At 45.6% G+C, this 20,592-nt stretch overlaps 1 protein-coding gene across 1 annotated transcript; it reads left to right on the top strand.

Moving 5' to 3' along the window:
* Positions 1–4,707: 4,707 nt before the first annotated feature.
* On the top strand, positions 4,708–17,453 carry rex1bd (required for excision 1-B domain containing). The gene is made up of 5 exons (XM_043721533.2): positions 4,708–4,829; positions 11,594–11,676; positions 12,570–12,774; positions 14,120–14,208; positions 17,017–17,453. The coding sequence occupies exons 1-5, from the start codon at positions 4,755–4,757 to the stop codon at positions 17,096–17,098; spliced, it is 534 nt and encodes a 177-aa protein (XP_043577468.1). The 5' UTR covers positions 4,708–4,754; the 3' UTR covers positions 17,099–17,453.
* The last annotated feature ends 3,139 nt before the right edge of the window (positions 17,454–20,592 follow it).

Raw genomic sequence — 20,592 nt, 5'->3', positions numbered from 1 at the left:
CCAACCCTGCCTTTGGTGGTTTTCGTTCTGAAGACAGGATCCTGTCGAAGAGCAGGACAGAATCCTACAGTGCGCCTGTGTGAACTCTGTGAAATTTGTGCTGCCCCTTGGCCCACTCTGTTCTTCACTCTCTTCAAGGACATACACAATTAATCTTTTTGAAGATATCAATGGAATTAGATTTCGCCAATCTTTTCAGGTAGTGCGCCCCTGGTCTTATTCATCTAACAGAATGGAATCCCTGTGGAAACAGACCCATCGAGTCCACACCAACCCTCCAAAAAGCACCTCACCCAGACCCACCACCCTTGCCCTCTCCATGTAACCCTGTTTTTCCCATGGCTAATCCACCTAACTTGCACATCTTTGAACTGTGGGAGGAAACTGGAGCAACCAGAGGAAACCCGCGTAGACACTGGGAGAACGTGCAAACTCCACACATAGTCGCCCAAGAGCAGAACTGAACCTGGATCCCTGCTTGACTCCTTGAACATGAAGAGGTGAGCTGTAGTTCTACAGCCGGGGTGGGGTAATTTTTTAAAAATTCTCAAGGGTTGTGGGCATCTTTTACTGGGCCAACATTTATTGCTTGTCCCTAGTTGCCCCTTGAGAAGGTGGGGAGAGCTGCCTCTGGAACCACTGCATTCCACATTCTGTAGGTAGAGCCACAATGCCCTTAGGGAGGGGATTCCAGGATTTTGACCCAGTGTACAGCAATTAGAAAAAAAAAATCTCTTTTTTTTGTTTATTTTACCAAGTACTTTAATTATATGCTCTCTCAATCTCAATCATTTCTTGAGAGAGAATGCTTTCTTCCTATTTAATCATCCCAGACCCCTCATTTATCATGAGTAGTTCAGTCAGGTCTCTCTGTTTTTGGTGGAGAAGGAAAGATAGTGACAGTTTCACCATGCCTGCGACTTAAGTAAATTTATCTCTTAGCATTATTCTCTGTAAATGTTTTTTGCATTCTTTCCAATGCCTTCACACCCCTCACAAACTTGAATGTATTATTGTAACTTGTATAGAATCCCACAGAACATAGGCTCTTCAACCCATTGAATCCATGCTGACCAATAACTAATCTTAAATCTATACTAGTCCCACTTTCCTGCACCAGGCCAAAGCCTTGAATATTATGATATTAAGTGCTTACACAGGTATATCTTGAAGGTTGAGGTTTCCTGTCTCAACTCCCCTCTTAGACAGTGCATTCCAGATGCTCACCACCCTCTGGTAAAAATGGTTCTTCCTCAAACCCCTCTAAACTTCCTGCCTTTCACTTTAAAATTTTGCCCCTCATTACTGATTCTTTGATTAAGGGGAACAGTTGTTTTCTAACCACCCTGTTCCTGACCCTCATAATCTTACACCTCTCTATCAGGACCCCCTCAGCCCTTTCTGCTCAAAAGAAAAAAAATCCCGAATTTATCCAGCCCCTCTCCTTCGTTGAAATGTTTCATCCCAGACAATGTCCAGTGAATCCTATAGAAGAGTACTGCATCTTTCTGTTTCTGCGTTTTTTTTAAAGTTGTGGACTGATATGAGGAAGAATTGTTTTTAAACAGTGTTTTGAAAATATTGCTCTATAGTTTGAGAGGCTCGCATTCATGGTGAGCATTGTGAGCTGTTTGAACAAGCAGGAATTGAAGTGTTTGCAGACAAGCAGGAGCAGAGAGGTTCTGCATTCAGATGCAGCTATGGATGGTACTAAATGATTGGTGTATGAGCGAGTGACCAGTTGTCAATGACAAGGCCTTTTGCCTGCCAACAGCCATGTAATCGATTGGCAGGTAACTGAACAGCTTGGAGCTGGGACTGGGATACTGAAAAGGGATTTGATTTCCACCAGCCCAAGGGCAGTCTCTCTCTGTTCTCTGCAGTCAAAACTCACTTTAATCCTGAAGAGAAACAGTTCCTCGTTCCTTCAGTAATTGCTGGAAGCTGTGACTCGCAATTAGCACATTAGAAATATTATACAATTGAATCAAGCACCCTGTGCCTTTTGCAAACCAGAGGAAGCATTCAGAAGAGGGAGGCCAGTAAGAAACTTCTGGATCAACAAGAAAGACCGAACTACAGAAATATTCCAGCACAGAAGGAGGCCATTCTGTCCATTGTGTGTGAGCCTGTTTGATTACCTAGTGTCTATCGCCTTATCCTGACACACCATTTCTATTCAGTGCCCTCTTGAATGCCTCAATTCAAGCTGCCTCTGTCACGTTTCCAGTCAGTGTTTTCCAGGCCCTAAGTACTCATTGTAAGAAAAAGTTGTTTTTACATCATCCTTGCTTCATTTGCTCATCACTTTCATTCTATGCACTCTCATTCCTTTTTCTTTCTTTTTCAGCAGGATCAGCATCTCCCTACCTACTCTTTCCAGCCCACTCATAATTTTGAAAACCTCCATCAAATCTCCTCTCCAAAAAGAACAGTTCAACTTCTTCAATCTATCCTTACTACTGAAGTTTTTCATCCCCGGAACCATTCTTGTAAATTATTTCTTCACTCCATCTAATGCATTTATATCTTTTTAATGTGGCACCCATAACTGGACACAATCCTCCAGGTGAGATTTAACAAGTGACATGTACAAGTTCATCATCACCTCCCTGTTCTTGTACTCTGTGCCCGTTCATAAAATTGAGAACCATTGTATGCTTTATTAGCACTTAATAGTAAGTTCCTGGAGAGTTTTGCTGAACAAAGAGACCTTGGAGTGCAGGTTCATAGCTCCTTGAAAGTGGAATCACAAATAGATAGGATAGTTAAGAAGGTGTTTGGTATGCTTTCCTTTATAGGTCAGTGCATTGAGTACAGGAGTTAGGAGGTCATGTTGAAACCGTACAGGACATTATTTGGGCTACTTTTGGAATTCTACATTCAATTCTGATCTCCCTGCTAGAGAAAGCATGTTGTGAAACTTGAAAGGATTCAGAAAAGATTTACAAGGATGTTGCCAGGTTTAAAGTTTGGAGGAGAGGCTGAATAGGATGGGTCTATTTTCCCTGAAGTGTCAGGGGCTGAGGGGTGACCTTAGAGAGGTTTATCAAATCATGAGGGGCATGGACAGAGTGATTAGCCAAGGTATTTTCCCCAGGGTAGGGGAGCCCAAAACTAGAAGGCACAGGTTTAAGGTGAGAGGGGAAAGATTTAAAAGGGACCTGAGGGGCAACTTTTCACACAGAGGGTGGTATGTGTATGGAATTGGCTGCCAGAGGAAATAGTGGAAGCTGGTACAATTACAATATTTAAAGGGCACCTGGATGGGTATATGAATAGGAAGGGTTTAGAGGGATATGGGCCAAATGCTGGCAAATGGAAATATTTGGTCAGCAAAGGTCTGTTTCCATGCTGTGCAGCTCTCTAAATGTTCTCTTTCTCTGTTCTGGCAGCATTCAAGGAGTAGGAGAATTGACGTTTTGGGCATAATCCCTTCATCAGGAATGAATGCTTATGTCTGAAACGTCGATTCTCCTGCTCCTCGGATGCTGCCTGACCTGCTGTGTCTTTTCAGCACCACACTCTCAACTCTGATCTCCAGAATCTGCAGTCCTCACTTTCTCCTCTTTCCCTGTTCTGCCACCTTCAATGACCTATGCACTTATACAATCCAATCCTACTGCTCCCACACTCCCTTTAGAAATGTATCTCTAATTTCTATTGTCTTTAAATGTTCTTCCTATCAAAGTGCATCGTCTCACATTCTCTGTGTCGAACCCTATCTTCCACCTATCCACTCTCCACCAACCTGTCAATATCCTTTTGGACTTTCACACTGTCCACTTCCCAGTTTCTAATTCTCCCAAGTTTAATGTCATTTGCAATCTTTGGAAATTGTCCCTGTATACCAAGATCCAGATCATTCATAAATATCAGGAAAAGCAAGGCTCTCAATACTGACCCCTGAGGGACTCCACTACAAACCTTCCTCCAGCCCGAAAAAAAAATTGTTGATCAACTCAACAGAATTTGTGGCAGACTTCTGAACTGTTTTTCCAGTTATTGTCCTTTGTCCATGTGTTTTTCCCCCTTGTCTGTGTATCTGTGTGCGTGCGTGTAAGGGAGAGGTTATCAGGGATTAGAGTTTTAATTAGTTATGTCAAATGCTAACAGTTTATAGTTGTTTACCTCTACTTTGAATCTAATTACTTGCAACAATAGTCATTCTTTCTAAGGACAGAAACCTGGTCGGTATTTTCTATCAGTCTGGATCTGAAAGTCTAATTAGTTAGAGAATTTTATGAACTTAAACTATTTAACTTTTGTGACGATTTGATTTTCAGTGTGCTACCCATTGGTTCATGATAGTATGTTTTATTTTATATTCACTCTCCATGTTTTTCCTACCATTTCATATTTCTCTGCATTAAACTTCATCGGCCACTGATCTGCCCACTATCAATGTGCTTCTCATAAGCCACAATTGATTCTGCTGCCACTATTCTCTCAGACATTGAACAAAAACAAAATAGCGCGGTGGGAAAACCGAAATGCTGGCAGAAATTGTGGTGAGAAAATCAGAAATTTAAGTTTAACATCAATGATCTTTAATGTTCATCCGGCTGCAATAACCGGCTTTACCTGAGATGATGCTGTCACGGGAGGACCAACCTGGCCTGCAGTAACGCAGCCTGTCCTGAGATGATGCTGTTGTGGGAGGTCAAACCTGGCCTGCAGTAACGCAGCCTGGCCTGAGATGATGCTGTTGTGGGAGGTCAAACCTGGCCTGCAGTAACGCAGCCTGGCCTGAGATGTTGCTGTCGCAGGAGGACCAGGCGGCTGACAGGAGCAAGTCCCTGAGCCGGTCGCGCTCTGGATGGAGGATGGTGAGTGCGGCCTGTTTCTTCAGTCGAGCCTTCGCGGCGGCTAAGCCTGTACTCAGCGCCGGCGCCTTCGGAGAGATAGAGGCCCGAAGTGAGGCCACCTCCCACCCCCATCGCTGTGTCCCCGTGCTCAAACCCGCTAAGGGTCGAGGAGAGGACCAGGGTCGCCCGAGGTCTCAGCCCCCACCCCTTGCCCCAATTTGATGGGGGAGGGGGGTCGGGGTCTTGCTATTCGGCCAAAGGAAGCCTCATCGTTCAGAATGAGCATGCGCGCTCTTGACAGCTGCAGTACGCAACGGGCCCTCCCCCATGTCCGACCCCACCCCCACCGTCTATCACCCAATTGCCCCCACCCCTTTGTTTATCACCTCCCCTCCCCCACCCACCGGGTGTCTATCACCCCCCCCCCCCCCACCGGGTGTCTATCACCCCCCCCCCCCACCGGGTGTCTATCACCCCCCCCCCCCCCACCGGGTGTCTATCACCCCCCCCCCCTCCCCCGGGTGTCTATCACCCCCCCCCCTCCCCCGGGTGTCTATCACCCCCCCCCCCACCCACCGGGTGTCTATCACCCCCCCCCACCGGGTGTCTATCACCCCCCCCACCCACCGGGTGTCTATCACCCCCCCCCCCACCGGGTGTCTATCACCCCCCCCCCCACCGGGTGTCTATCCCCCCCGGGGGTCTATCACCCCCTCCCCCACCCACCGGGTGTCTATCACCCCCCCCCCCCCACCGGGTGTCTATCACCCCCCCCCCCCACCGGGTGTCTATCACCCCCCCCCCCCCACCGGGTGTCTATCACCTCCCCCCCCCACCGGGTGTCTATCACCTCCCCCCCCCCCCACCGGGTGTCTATCACCTCCCCCCCCCCCCACCGGGTGTCTATCACCTCCCCCCCCCCCCCACCGGGTGTCTATCACCTCCCCCCCCCACCGGGTGTCTATCACCCTCTTCCCCCCCCCCCCCCACCGGGTGTCTATCACCCCCTCCCCCCCCCTCCGGGTGTCTATCACCCCCTCCCCCCCACCGGGTGTCTATCACCCCCCTCATCCATAACATCCCCGCCCCCGCCTATACTCCCATCCCATTCACTCAGCCAAGACCCCACCTTCTGTCCACACCCACCCCGTTATCTATATTCCAATGTGTCCATTTTTGCACATATCCAGACCCCCAGCCCGTGTTCAGACCTTCACCCTGTCCTACACTCTGCGGTGTCTGTTCCTTCCACGTCCATTAGCGATCCCCTTGTTCAATACCCCACCATGTGTGACACCAGCCCACTGTGTGATTATGTACCCCATGTCTATGCACCACCAACCCCCTCAAACAGAGTCTGTACCCCCAAACTTTTCTCAACTTTCCCCTTACCCTGTTAACATCAAGCCTCCCTCTACTTTCATATTTCTCCCATGGCCTGACTTGCACATCTTTGGACTGTAGGAGGAAGCACTTTGGGAGAATGTACAAACTCCACACAGTCATCCAAGGGAGAACTTGAACCCAGGTCCCTGGTGCTGTCATGCAACAGTGTGAACCACTGAGCCACCGTGCTGGTCTCTAATTGACTAGCTCTTTCAAAGAACCAGCACAGGCGGAATGGGCTGATTTATCCTCCTTGTGGTCTGTAGGAGTTTCAGTTTTCTCTGAACACATCACATTTGTTGTTTAATTTCTTTACAATCGTTATCACTTTGTTTTTTCTTCATAACATCTTTGTTATTTTTACCTCCTGCTCTCTAATTTTATTAAGTCAGTCATTTTATTGATAACTACCGAACTGAATGTTACCACATGGGATGTGGGCATTGCTGGCTGGACCAACATTTATTACCTAGAGGGCAGTTAAGAATCAACCATGGTACTGGGGTCTGGAGTCACATGTAGGCCAGACCAGCTAAAGACAGCAGTTTGTTTCCCCAAAGAATATCAGTGAACCAAATGAGTTTTTCCAACAACCAACAATAATTTGATGGTAAATATTAGATTCTAAATTCAAGATTATTCAAATTCCACCATCTGCCATAGCTGGATTCAAGCCCAGGTCTCCAGAACATGACCTGGGTTTCTGCATTAATAGTCGAAAAATGTGGCACTGGAAAAGCACAGCAGGCCGGGCAGCATTTGAGGAGCAGGAGGTTTGATGTTTCAAGTATAAGCCTTTCATTAGGAAGTGCTTATGCCTGAAACGTTGACTGTCCTGCTCCTTGGATGCTGTCTGACTTGCTGTGCTTTTCGAGCACCACACTTTTTTTTAATAGATATTTTTATTGAAAATTTAACATGTTTTTACATGTTTACAAAAGAAAACTTTTTAAAAAACCCAAGTATAAACATTGATATACAATTAAATCTTAAATAAATAATAACCAAAATCTATCAAACAGAAAAAAAACTGAGAAAAAAAACAAAACTCAACTAACTACTCATCTAATCTACAACTAATCAGGCAGCATCCGAGGACAGGCAAAATCGACGTTTCGGGCAAAAGCCATTCCTGATGAAGGGCTTTTGCCCGAAACGTCGATTTTGCCTGTCCTCGGATGCTGCCTGAATTGCTGTGCTCTTCCAGCACCACTAATCCAGAATCTGGTTTCCAGCATCTGCAGTCATTGTTTTTACCTAATCTACAACTAACCAGAGTGTATGATTAAATCTCTTACATTATTCAAGAGAAAAAAACCGACGGGTAACACAGAAATTGAGTAGTGATATACATGCTCGGAATGTGTTAACATCAGATCAGAACAAAACTCATATCCATGCGGGATTCCTCTCCGAAGGGGCCCCAGACCAGCCAAGTTCACCCTCTCAATTAAATAAAGGCCCTTATTAGGATGGCCGAAAGATCTGTATTTGTGAAATTCAAGAAGGGCTGCCATATTTTATGCAATAATTCGTTTTTTTTTTTTCGGTGCACCATATTTGTAAGGAAGTCCGGGGGAGGAGATTCCATAATTATCCTGTGCCAACTCGAAAGTCCATGAGGGCCCTCAGCCACCCAGTTTACCAAAATGTTTTTCCTTGCACAGAAAGAGAGAATGGAAAATAATATCTTCCCTGTCATAATTTCAGGTGTTCTTTATCCAATAAATGCCTCTCCTATAGGAGAGCTATATCGATCCTTTTTTTCTTGCGGTTTGATAATATTTTCTTCCTTTTTGATTGGTGAATTACACCTCGTGACATTCCAGGTCCACCATTTAATCGACTGATTAACCATAATCACCGGGCAAGTCCGAGACCCCCCGGGAGAAGATGGGCGACACGGTGGCACAGTGGTTAGCACTGCGGCCTCACAGCGCCAGAGACCCGGGTTCATTTCCTGCCTCAGGCGACTGACTGAGTGGAGTTTGCACGTTCTCCCTGTGTCTGCGTGGGTTTCCTCCGCGTGCACCGGTTTCCTCCCACAGTCCAAAAATGTGCAGGTTAGGTGAATTGGCCATGCTAAATTGCCCGTAGTGTTAGGTGAAGGGGTAAATATAGGGGAATGAGTCTGGGTGGGTTGCGCTTCGGCGGGTCGGTGTGGACTTGTTGGGCCGAAGGGCCTGTTTCCACAGTGTAAGTAATCTGTAAAAAAAAAAAAGTCTGTAAAGGAACCCTATCCAAAACACCCTGAGCATAGAGCATATAAAATTCACAAAAATAAAAGCTCTTTAATACACTCAGATCAATATAATAAAAAAACTATTTCTAAATAAAAAAAATTAAACGGAGATCTTCCCCATGTTCCCAGGTGGCACCACTTCCTTTCCAAAAGCCTATCATAACCTCTCCCAACCAGTGCCTCACCCTTGACCCAGGCACCTCACGATAGGATAAAGGAAATTCAAATATAGTACTGAGCTAGAATTAACAATGAGTAGCCTACCCCCCCCCAAGCACACCAACACCTGGATATATTTGGTAATATTAATACCATGTATGAACATATGACTCTAAAATTACAGTCTCAGCAAATAAAATTAAATATAGTAATACAAAATAACAGGGGAAAACAACCCCACTCCTAAGGACAGAGATAAAATAGGATAAGGTAACCACCTTCCCCCCCACCTACATTAACTAGCTCCCCTAGCCTATATATATAAAAAAAGGGGTGGGAGAAAATCGCTAAGTGAAGAATAAATAAATAAACCCCTCACCCCAACCCCCAGAGATAATACTAAACAATAAGGTAATGAAAGGAAAAAAAAGGGGGTAAACCGGGGTGGGTGGGGGGGGGGAGGGAAAAACAACATCAATTAACTCTTACAATTTATCTAAGAGAGTCCAAAAGTTCCTTGGCCTTCTCCAGTGATCCAAAGTTATACACGGACCCTTCATGGCTGAAGCGTAGCATAGTTGGGTAGCGCAAGGAGTACTGAATGTTTAAGTCCCTTAAATGTTTCTTCACTTTGTCAAGCACCTTCCTCTTTCGGACCAAAGCTGGGGAAAAGTCCTGAAATAACACAATCTTGGATCCTTTATAAATCATGGCTTGGGGATCTTTCCCAAGATTTCTGGAAGCTTCCAAGAGCATCTGCCTCTCCTTGTAGCTCTGCAGCTGGAACAGGACCGGGTGGGGGCACTGGTTCAAGCCAGGCCCGTGCACTGCAACCCGGTAGGCCCATTTCACCCTTACCCGGCCTGATCCAGCCTCCAGATCTAACAGCTGTGGAAGCCACTGCTCGAGAAACGCTGTAAGCTGGCCTTCCTCTTCCCGTTTGGGAAGGCCCAGCAAACAAATATTTTTTCGACGACCTGGATTCTCGAGGTCGTCAGTGTGATTCTCTAAGGTCCGGACTTGCTGTTCAAGAGTCTGGACCAGATCCACGGCCGATTCTGCTATGGTCTCGGAGGTCGCAGCCTTTAGCTCCGCCCCTCCGACTAGGCGCTCGATTTCCTCGATGTCTCGGCCGTGCTTTTATAGCGCGGCCGAGACTGAGTCTCTTCAGCTCCGGGACTCTTTGATGAAGGCGTCGAGTTTGGAGGTTATTTCCACAAGACTCACCACCGTAGGTAAGTCCCCCGAGGCGGCTGCAGATGCCTCTGCTGCAGCTGGGGAGGGTGGGGGAGGGGCTCCTGCTTACTGAGAACTGCGGGCTCCTTTCCCCCTAATCATTTTTACAGGAGACTAGACTGTCTAAATTACTACTGAGCAACTAATTACATTAAGTAAAAACTATTTTAAATTATATGGTGAGTGTGGTAGAGGCGGGTGGCCCACTTTGCCCAAGTCTTGGGAGGAGCACTATAGACTTAGACTTGCTGAGTCGCCACCATCTTGGATCCCCCGCACCACACTTTTTATACTCTGATCTTGAGCATCTACAGTCCTCATTTTCTCTCTGGGTTAATAGTCTAGTGATAATATCAGTAAGCCTTCACCTCCCACAGAAGTGTGATTTGGTTTCTCTGAGTAAATGGGCAAAACAAATATACAGAAAATTTAAAAATAAATAACATCTAAGACCACGGAAATTAGATCCAATCACTTCACAGCGCAATAGGAAACAATGAACAAATTATATTTAAAAAATTGTCATTGACATGAGCTGACTTTTGATCGCCCAAGTGTGATATCTGAGTATCAGACTGGACTGTGCACAGTAGCTGAATGTTATGGTGCAAAGCTGCACAAGTACCACTGAGTCCTTAGGCACAGTCCCCCTGTTCCCTATCCTCGGGGGGTTTTACTCCTGCACCTTCATCCTGTTGAGTACGCTGCTGGCTTGAACCATTCAGCCTGGCCCTCGTTGAAGCTGTAGTTGAACATTATTGTATTCTGGCTGCCCTCCTGGTGCGTAAGGGTACAAGTGAGAAGCTTCAGCCCACTGATGGAGACTTGAACTTCTGCTTGCACTTTGTCATAATCAACAGGATTGTTGAAGGTCAGAGGCAGCAGTCCTTGCTTCTTGAGATTAATTTTGTGAATCCAAGCCAAGCTCTTGACAGTAATGGCTGGACTTGAGGGCAGCCTGTTCTCCCCTGGAGATCTTGCCATTGTTCTGAACTTCAACTACCACCCAAGTTGATGCCTTGTTTCTTGTAAGCACGAGCAGGTTCTGGCACAAGCCCATACTGGTCGCTTTGGTAGTTTTTGATCTCATTGACTTTGTTATCCTTGATATTACCAGCTCTGATGAGCAGGTTATTTGAAGTGTCAAGATGGCCGTAGAACCCCAGCCAAGGCCAAGCAGCAGCATGGCGCACTACCCTATCCCTGACCTTCCTTGGTCATCTTTCCCACTCTCTTCCCATTTTTAACAGCACAAAATTCTTCGCATTTCTCTCTCCCTTCAATTCTGAAGAAGTCATATTTCATTCAAAACGTTAACTCTGTTTTTCTCCACACAGATACTGCCAGATCTGTGTTTCTTCAGTACTTGCAATTCTTCTACAGTATTATGCTTTTAGATTAGATTCCCTACAGTGTGGAAACAGGCCCTCTGGCCAAACAAGTTCACACCGACCCTCTGCAGAGTAACCCACCTAGACCCATTTCCCTCTGACTAATACACCTAACTCTATAGGCAATTTAGCATGGCCAATTCACCCAAACTGCACATCTTCAGACTGTGGGAGGAAGTAGGAGCACCCAGAGGAAACCCACGCAGACACGGGGGAGAATGTGCAAACTCCACACAGACAGTCGCCCGAGGCTGGAATTGAACCTGGGACCCTGGTGCTGTGAGGCAGCAGTGCTAACCACTGAGTCACCGTACCACACCTTTTATTGTGCCCCCAATTAACATTTTACATTCATTGTTTTTTGGTTGCAGAGTGCAAATGGACTGAATACACTGGTGCGGACCCTTTATGCATTACAGGAGGAGCGTGTTGAAGCTTATCGGCTTTTTGATCTGTGAGTATGAGACCAATTTACACAGAATCTGAGGTGGTTATTTATTCTGGAAGAAAATAGTTCCACAATTTTCCTGTTTCTTCCTGTGCACCTTTAAAAACAGGGAGCTGTTTATCTATGGTGTGACTGTCTTGTCTGAATGGCACCCCATACAATATTATTTTAATAAGCCATCCTAATATTCATGCCTCCTGTATACAGATGCTGCCAGACCTGCTGAGCTCCAGTAACTCCTGTTTTTGTTTCTAATTTCCTTGTAATTGGATCTTGAATCTCCTCGAGCCTGCATGCCATGGGTTTGTTATCTGTTCATTGGATCTTGGATCCCTCTGGGACTTTCTCAGTCCAAGATTTCTAGTATTCTCTGCTTTCATTATCAATGGCCCATGAACATACTCACCCACACACCCAGCCTGTGCGGATATTTGTTAATAACTAACCAGATTGATTTATAAAGAGGACACATTTGGCAGATGTAGTACCACAGTGATTATAGTGAGAGTTTCAAACAGAGAACAGCAGTCACTTCCAGTTTCCATTTCACCCGGAACCATCCTGAAGCATCAGAGCTCCTCCCTGACTCTACATCTGCCTTCTTGATGCACTCACTTTCTCCATTCTGCTTCTCATTTTCCTTTCTCATTCCTGTCTCTATTATAGAAACTGCCTGGAGCATACACTGTTACTGATTTATACTGGTTCAGATGGCAGGAGACAAACTGAAATGCCTCAGCCTGAGAGCCGCTTGGCCCTTCCCTCCACTGGGCTGAACTTAGGCAAAGGACTGACATTAGGTCTGTGTGCCTCAGGGCCAGAGTCAAAGAAGTTTAAAACATACAAACATGTTGAATAATAATCAGAAACTTTCTCCTCCCGTAACTCTCTGGTTCCAGAGGACATCAGGCGTATCTCCGCTCTGCTCCCAACTATGACTTTATCAAATACCGGCAGCTGGTGCACGAAATCACCCAGGCATTTAACCGGATCTCCAAGGAAGTGATTCAGCTCAAGGACCGGTTTCATGAGGAGTATGATCGCCCAGATCTCTCTGAGCACATCGCGAGAGTTCAGGAACGGGAACGGGAAAAGCTAGAATTGGTGAGTTGGAAAAGGGACCTCAAGGGGATCAGGGAAAGCCACTGGAACAAAGAGTGGGAACCCACACATTAGACTGTAGAGAACTCTGGTTTAGCTGATCTCGCACTGGGAAGGTATCAGAGCCGCTATCTGTTTGAAAGGGATTCCTGTAGTTAGGGCTGTGTTTATTGAGATTAAAGCCAATCATATGTCAAGTTTAAGTGAACAGGCAAAACGCAGATGAACTGTAATGTTTAGCAGGTTTAGGGAAGTTCTGAAATGTTGGCATTTCATTTCAAAGGGAATGAAGCATAATAATGGGGAAGTCTTACAATAATTGTACAAGGCACTAGTTAGACCACACCTCGAACATTGAACAGATTTGGTACCCTTATCTCAGGAAAGATATGCTGATATTGGGGGCAGTCCAGAGAACGGGACTGCCCCCAATATAAGTTGCATAAATTGGTCCTGGGTATGGAGGCACTGTCAGATGAAGAAAGGTTAAGTAGTTTGTCCTGTACTCATTGGAGTTTAGAAGAGTGAGGGAAAATACTACCAGAACCAAACCAGCCTGATCCCTGGTTGGATCCACATGTTCTTCTTGGAAGCTGTCACAAATGTATACTATGAATATTTCCTCTGGGCCCTCTGCAATTTTATTTTCCCAATCTACATGAAGATTAAAATCACACTTATTTTAATGTACTTTTTTTTCATGCCTTCATTATCTCCCTCATCTTCATAATTCATACTTAATTTATTCTTTATCCTACAGTATAGTTCTGAAGAGGAGTCGCACTAGACTCAGAATGTTAACTCTCTTTCCTTTCCCCACAGATACTCCCATTCTGTTAAGTTTCTCCAGCATTCCCTATGTTTGCTATAGTATAGCAACTGTTCGATAGCCCTATTGACTACTTGTACCAGTATTGTCTTGCCCTTGTTATTTTTTATCTCTACAAATGTGGATTCTTCTACTTCCAATCCAAGATTATTTCTTGCAGTTGTACTTATTCCATTGTACACTATCAAAGCAGTTCCACCACACCTTCCTGTCTACCTTCTTTCAAAAAATTCACGTAGGCCTGAATATTTAGCCCAGCACATGAGTGCAAAAGATAAGACAGATATCATTGTGGGTTCACCTTCACCAAATGACTTGCAGTAGTTCAACAGAGCATGTCATCATCAACTTTTCAGGACTAGTAGGATGGACATTAAATGCTGGCCCAGCCAGTGACTCCTACATACTGTGAATGACTTTAAGAAGTAAGGTACAACATGGGGTTATGTACAAAGTAAAGTGCCCTTTACCTTGGAGAATTGTAAGTTTCTGACAAGGGTCCCTTTTCTTATTCTCTAGACAGCCAGGCTACAGCTTGCCAAGCAGAATATGTTGGACCATCCAGGCAACGAGACCTACCAGGAGGAGGCCCGAGAACTGAAGCAGAGGTATGAGCATTGCGGTTCTGTGCGTGTTATCAGCCCCACATTTGGGGAGATGCTGTCCATTCCCACAGTGCAGTATCCTATCACCAATGGCAGGCCTGGCGTCTTGTTTCCACGAAGGCCCTGTTGCCTGACATTCAGCTCAGAATGCTCTGCAAAGCACTCATGCCCAACTGGCTAGACCAAACAGCTGATACTCTTACCTGGAAAAGAATGACCTGAGAAGCAACCTGATGGGGCTGAGGCTTGACTGGATGTTCCCCTGGTAAGGCAGACTTAAACTTGGGGCTGTGGATTTAAGAGACTCACTAATAAATCCACTGATAGGGAATTCAGGAGAAACCACTTTACCCAGAGTGTGGTGGGATTGTGGAACTTGGTCCCACATGGAATGAGGGATTTTAAAGTGAAAGCTGTTAATGTGTCTAAGCTAGATCAGTAAATGAGATCTAAGGATAGAAGGAAATGTTGATAGGGTGGGGTGAAGAGTGGGGCGAAACCTGGGAGGAGGTTTTCAATATCCACTACCAAGAGTGGCTCAGCAGCAGCACTACTGACTGAGCTGGTTGGGTCCTAAAGGACATCACTGCTAGAGGGAAAAACCTCCTTGACCTCATCTGTACCAATTTGCTGAGTACAGATGCATCTGTCCAGCCTTGGAGGGACAAGTGGCTAGTAACATTCGTGTGACACCAATGCCAAGCAATGATCATTTCCAATAAGGACAACCTAATCACCACCCTAACATTCGACGATGTTGCCATCACTGAATTCCCTCACTATCAACATCCTGGGGGTTATCATTGACCAGAAGCACAACTGGACGCCATTGAATCAAAGTGGCTAAAAGAGCAGGTCAGATCCTGAAAATACTGCAGCAAATAACTCACTTCCCAAAGCCTGTTTATCATCTACAAAGCACAAGTCAGGAGAGTGATACAATATTCCACAATTGCCTGCATGGATGCAATTCCAATGGCACTCAACAAGCTCAACACCATCCCAGATAGAGCAGCCCACTTGATTAATACCACATTCACATGTATCTACTCCCTCCACCACCGATGCTCAGTAGCAGCAGTGTGTACTGTCTACAAGATGTATTGCAGAAATTTACCAAGGCTCCTTAGATAGCATCTTCCAAACCCACCACCACTTCCATCTAGAAGGACAAAGGTCGCAGATACATGGGAACACTATCACCTGCAAGTTCCTCTCAAAGCCACTCAACATCCTGACCTGTAAATATGTTGCCATTTAGAGTCATAGAGATGTACAGCATGGAAACAGACCTTCTGTCCAACTCATCCATGCCAACCTGGTATCCTAACCTAATCTAGTCCCATTTGCCAGCACTTGGCCCTTATCCCTCTAACCCTTTCATAAACCCATCCAGATGCCTTTTAAATGCTGTAATTGTACTAGCCTCCACCACTTCCTCTGGCAGCTCATTCCATACACATACCACCCTCTGTGTGAAAAAGTTGCCCCTTAGGTTCCTTTTATATCTTTCCCCTCTCACCCTAAACCTATGCCCTGTAGTTCTGGACTCTCCCACCTCAGGAAAAAGACTGTGTCTATTAATCCTATCCATGCCCCTCATGATTTTATAAACCTCTGTAAGGTCACCCCTCAGCTTCTAATGCTCCAGGGAAAACAGCTCCAGCCTATTCAGCCTCTCCCCATAGCTCAAATCCTCCAACCCTCAAAACATCTTTGTAAATCTTTTCTGAACCCTTTCAAGTTTTGCAACATCCTTCCGATAGGAAGGAGACCAGATTTGCATGCACTATTCCAAAAGTGGCCGAAATAATATCCTATACGACTGCAACATTACCTCCCAACTCCTATATTCAATGCTCTGACCAATTAAGAAAAGCATATCAAACACCTTCACTATCCTATCTACCTGTGACTCTACTTACAAGAAACTAAGAACCTGCACTCCAAGGTGTGTTTGCCCAGCAACACTCCCTAGGACCTTACTATTAAGTGTATAACAGCTGCTCTGAATTGCCTTTCCAAAATGCAGTACCTCAAATTTATTTAAATTAAACCCATCTGCCACTCCTCATCCCATTGGCCCATCTGATCAAGATCCTGTTGTACTCTGAGGTAACCACCTTCGCTGTCCACTACACCTCCAATTTTGGTGCCATCTTCATACTTACTAACTATACCTCTTATGCTCACATCCAAATCATTTATACAAATGAGGAAACGCAGAGGACCCAGCACCGATCCTTGTGGCACACCATTGGTCACAGGCCTTCAGTCTGAAAAGCAACCCTCCACCACCTTCTGTCTTCTACCTTTGAGCTAGTTCTGTGTCCAAATTCTTCAGTGTCGATGGATCAAAATCATGGAATTCCCTTTCTAAAGGTATTGTGGATCAACCTAGAACTGCTGGCCAGCCAGCAATGCACACGTCCTATGAATAAATAAAATTCTTCCCTGTAGCATGTGAAGGGCTGTCGGTTGTAAATGCTCTCTTCTGAGGTTAGTGGAAGGAATTTGGTGAGAGTTTCGGTTGCAGGTTACATTGGCTGTGATTGCCCTGACACTCTTGCTTCCCTCTTTGTTGAACTGTGCATGTGATTGGACACACTGCTTGAATAAGACTGAACTTCACTGTGGTACACCTCTGAGTCAGATAGTTCGCTGCCACTCCCTGCCTTGTGTGTACGATTACTTTGCCAAGGCACCTGAGAGCAGTGCACAGAGGCTGCATAGGGGAGGAATCAGTGGGTTTATTTCTTGCAAGCCTCTCCATCCTTCCTGATTTTACAATGTATTTATCACTTTCTCCAGGATTAGGAAAACCATTGAGGCAATTAATGAGATTCTTCAGGACTTCAAATACGATTCAGAGGAGATCGAAGCCAGTGGATAGATTTGTTCTCACCAGTGTTGTTGATCTGTTAGAGACCTCGGCATCATTAAGGTCCCACAAACAGCATCTCCTGAAGCTGGAGCTTCTGCTCTTCATCATATGCACTGTCACCAAATCAGCCCCGATAATTCCTTGCTGCCTAGGTGCAGGAAAGGAACAAAGATCTTTGGAACAATTTTCCCTTTCTCCAGAGGAACCTGATTCATTCCATGCATCCCAAGATTCAGCAAGGACTCAGCGCAGACCCTAAGCAGTGATGGAATTACTGAATGTCATTTGCACGTCCTGTTGACTCACTGTGTAAACTGTTCAGAGAAATAAATGACTGCTTCTTGTCAACTATTTCAAACTGCAACATTCACATTAGCCGTTGCTTCTATATTATGCAAGGAAAAGGATAAACGTGCATTTTTAAAATAATCTCAGAATGGTTAACTGTTCAGTAGACAAGAAGTGCAGCTACTGAACACAGCAAGATCCCATAAACTGCAGTGAGACTGACTCTGATCTGTTTTAATGGTATAGTTTGAGGGCTCAGTATCACTGGGGGAGTTCCCATTTGTTGTACAAAACAGTGGCTGTGGAATTTGTCACATACGCCTGAAGAGGCAGGCCTCTGTTGCATGCTCCATTTGAAAGATGACATCTTCAATTGTGCAGTACTGCACTGGGAGTGTCAGACTGGACTATCAGCTCATCTCTGCAGTAAGACTTGAACCCACAACCTAAAACACTGCATTCCAAATGTTTTCCCCATTTAGATGCTTGAAAGTTATTGTGCTCCTTTGAGAACTGAAGGTGAGTTGGGGGGGTGATGCCCTGTGAAAACAGGGGGTGAGGGAAAGATCTTTGAGAAGGAAGTGGCATAGCTACATGGTGTCCATTGCTGCCTCTGAGGTTGCAACTTCACTTTGGGAATGCCTGACTTAACAGATCTTTAACAGTGTAATGCCATCAAACAGCATTTGTGTAATACCATGATGGCACTTTGGTAATGAAGAAATTGCAATGTTGTGTTCCCAAAAGTGAGTGTCTTTTAGAGTGTGGGGGCATTATTTAGTCTGTGAGCCAGGTGACGTGGAATTCGTAGCTCAGCGACGAGCTTTGCCTTTATTTGTTTTTCTCTTTTCGTTTTCCTTAGAAACCCAGAAAAACAAACATAACGAACAATAAAGTAAACCAAAAATCGAAAAGTTTACCTTAAACAAGGGGGAGAGAAAAAGAAAACTCTCGTCCTCCTCCATAGGAAACCAGCAGCAGCAACAGGAACACACTGACTGCCATGGTCAGCCCCCTACACTGAGGGCACTCCAAATCTCTTGGTTATATTTTGTTTGAGGATATTCTAAATCTCCTGGTTTTTTATGAAGTGTACTTATTTCCTGTGCTACCGCCTAACAGCGGCAGTGCTTCATTTTTTCCCCAGCACCCAGCTTAGCCATTATCAATGCCAGTGTAACCGTGGGACACTCCAACGGTGGGCGGCACGGTAGCACAGTGGTTAGGCTGCTTCACAGCCCAGAGACCCGGGTTCAATTCCCACCTCAAGCGACTCTCTGTGTGGAGTTTGCACATTCTCCCGATGTCTGCGTGGGTTTCCTCCGGGTGCTCCGGTTTCCTCCCACAATCCAAAAATGTGCAGGTTAGGTGAATTGGCTGTGCTAAATTGCCCGTAGTGTTAGGTGAAGGGTAAATGTAAGGGAATGGGTCTGGGTGGGTTACGCTTCGGCAGGTCAGTGTGGACTTGTTGGGCTGAAGGGCCTGTTTCCACACTAAGTAATCTAATCTAATCTAATCTAATCATTCCTGAAGAAGGGCTTATGCCCAAAACGTCGATTCTCCTGTTCCCTGGATGCTGCCTGACCTGCTGCGCTATTCCAGCAACACATTTTCAGCTCTAATCTAATCTAAAACCCTGACCTGATACGGGGACTGGTCAGTCTGTTGAAGACTGCACCCTCCAGCCAGTCCCAGTCTGACTGCACCCTCCGGCCTGTCCCACACTGACCCCACCCTCTGGCCAGTCCCACACTGACCGCACCCTCTGGGCAGTCCTACACTGAACACAAATTCCAGCCTGACCCATACTGACCGCACCCTCCGGCCAGTCCCTGGCAGACTGCACCCTCTGGCCAGTCTCTCACTGATTGCACACTCCAGCCAAACCCACACTGACCATACACTTGACAGGGTAGATACTGAGCATCATCACCCTTGTGAGGAAATCTGGAACCAGTGATGCAGCTTAAAAATATGGGGTCTCCTATTTAAGACAAAGGCAAAGGGAAATTCCTTCTCTGAGGATAGGAAGTGATTTAAATTCTCTACCCCAGCAACAGTAGAGGCTTGTCCTGTGAATATATTCAAGGAGATGCTTAGGCAGATTTTGACTGATGCAAGAGGGCAAGGCTCATGAGGTCAACAACAAAGTAGTGTGAATGCTACAGAAATGTCAGGGCAATGACCATCTCTCCTTGACATTCAATAACATTACCAATGCCAAACCCCACCACTATCAATATCGAGGGGCTTGCCATTGAATAGAAAGAAAACTGGACCAGCTGTATAAACGCTTTGGCTACAAGATCAGGTCAAAGGCTGGAATCCTGCAGCAAGTGACTCACCACCTGATTCACAAAACCTATCCCCATTTAGGAGGCACAAGTCAAGAGGGTGCAGCTCCAACAACACGCAAAGCTTTATACCATACCAAATTAAAGCAAAGCAGTCCACATGTTTAGTGCCTCATCCTCTAAAAATGTTCACTCACTTTGCTAATAGCTTGTTGCAGCAGCGTGTACTATCTACAAGATGCACTGCAGGAACTTGGCGAGGCTTTGCTGGCACCTTCTAAACCTGTGAACTCTACCACCCAAATGAAGCGCCACGACCTGTAAGTTCCCCTCCAGTCACTCTCCATTCTGATTTGGAACTATATTACTATTCCTTTAGTATCGCTGGGTCAATATCCTGTGACTTGCTTCCTACACTACACTAACTGCAGTAGCTGAATTACTGGCACAGGCAGTAATGTTAATGACCTGTGAATGATTGAATAAAGAAGCCAAATTCCATAATCTTACTGACTGTTGGTACAGGTTTGAGGAGCCAAACGACTCAGTCCTGATCCTATTGACCTTATCAAATGCTTTAGTCAAATCTTTTCCTTTAGTTCTTCATGGGATATGGGCATCACTGGGCAGCATTCATTGCCCATCCTTGGATGTCCTAATGGTCAGTGCAATAATTTATTCTGCCCTTTACAATACAAACCCTCCCCAAACGAGGAGGGGCACAAATTGATCCTAAAACCCCACATCACCCTGGGGTGGCATCTCCTAAGTTTCTGTGCCACTTGTGGTTGAGCACCTCTTGCAGCAGTTCACCCACTGAACTATCTGTGAAGGTAGGATCTGACAATCACTTAGGGCTTCCAAGAGTCTCTGCTTTTGCTGTCTAGAATTTTGCTTCAAAGGAAAATCTTAACATTTAAC

Source organism: Chiloscyllium plagiosum, unplaced genomic scaffold, assembly GCF_037043375.1.
Source record: "Chiloscyllium plagiosum isolate Xiang-an unplaced genomic scaffold, Cpla_swu_hap1 HiC_scaffold_28, whole genome shotgun sequence".
In the NCBI taxonomy this organism is placed as follows: domain Eukaryota; kingdom Metazoa; phylum Chordata; class Chondrichthyes; order Orectolobiformes; family Hemiscylliidae; genus Chiloscyllium; species Chiloscyllium plagiosum.
Note: the sequence above shows the minus strand (reverse complement) of the source record. Positions and strands in the feature narration are given on the sequence as shown.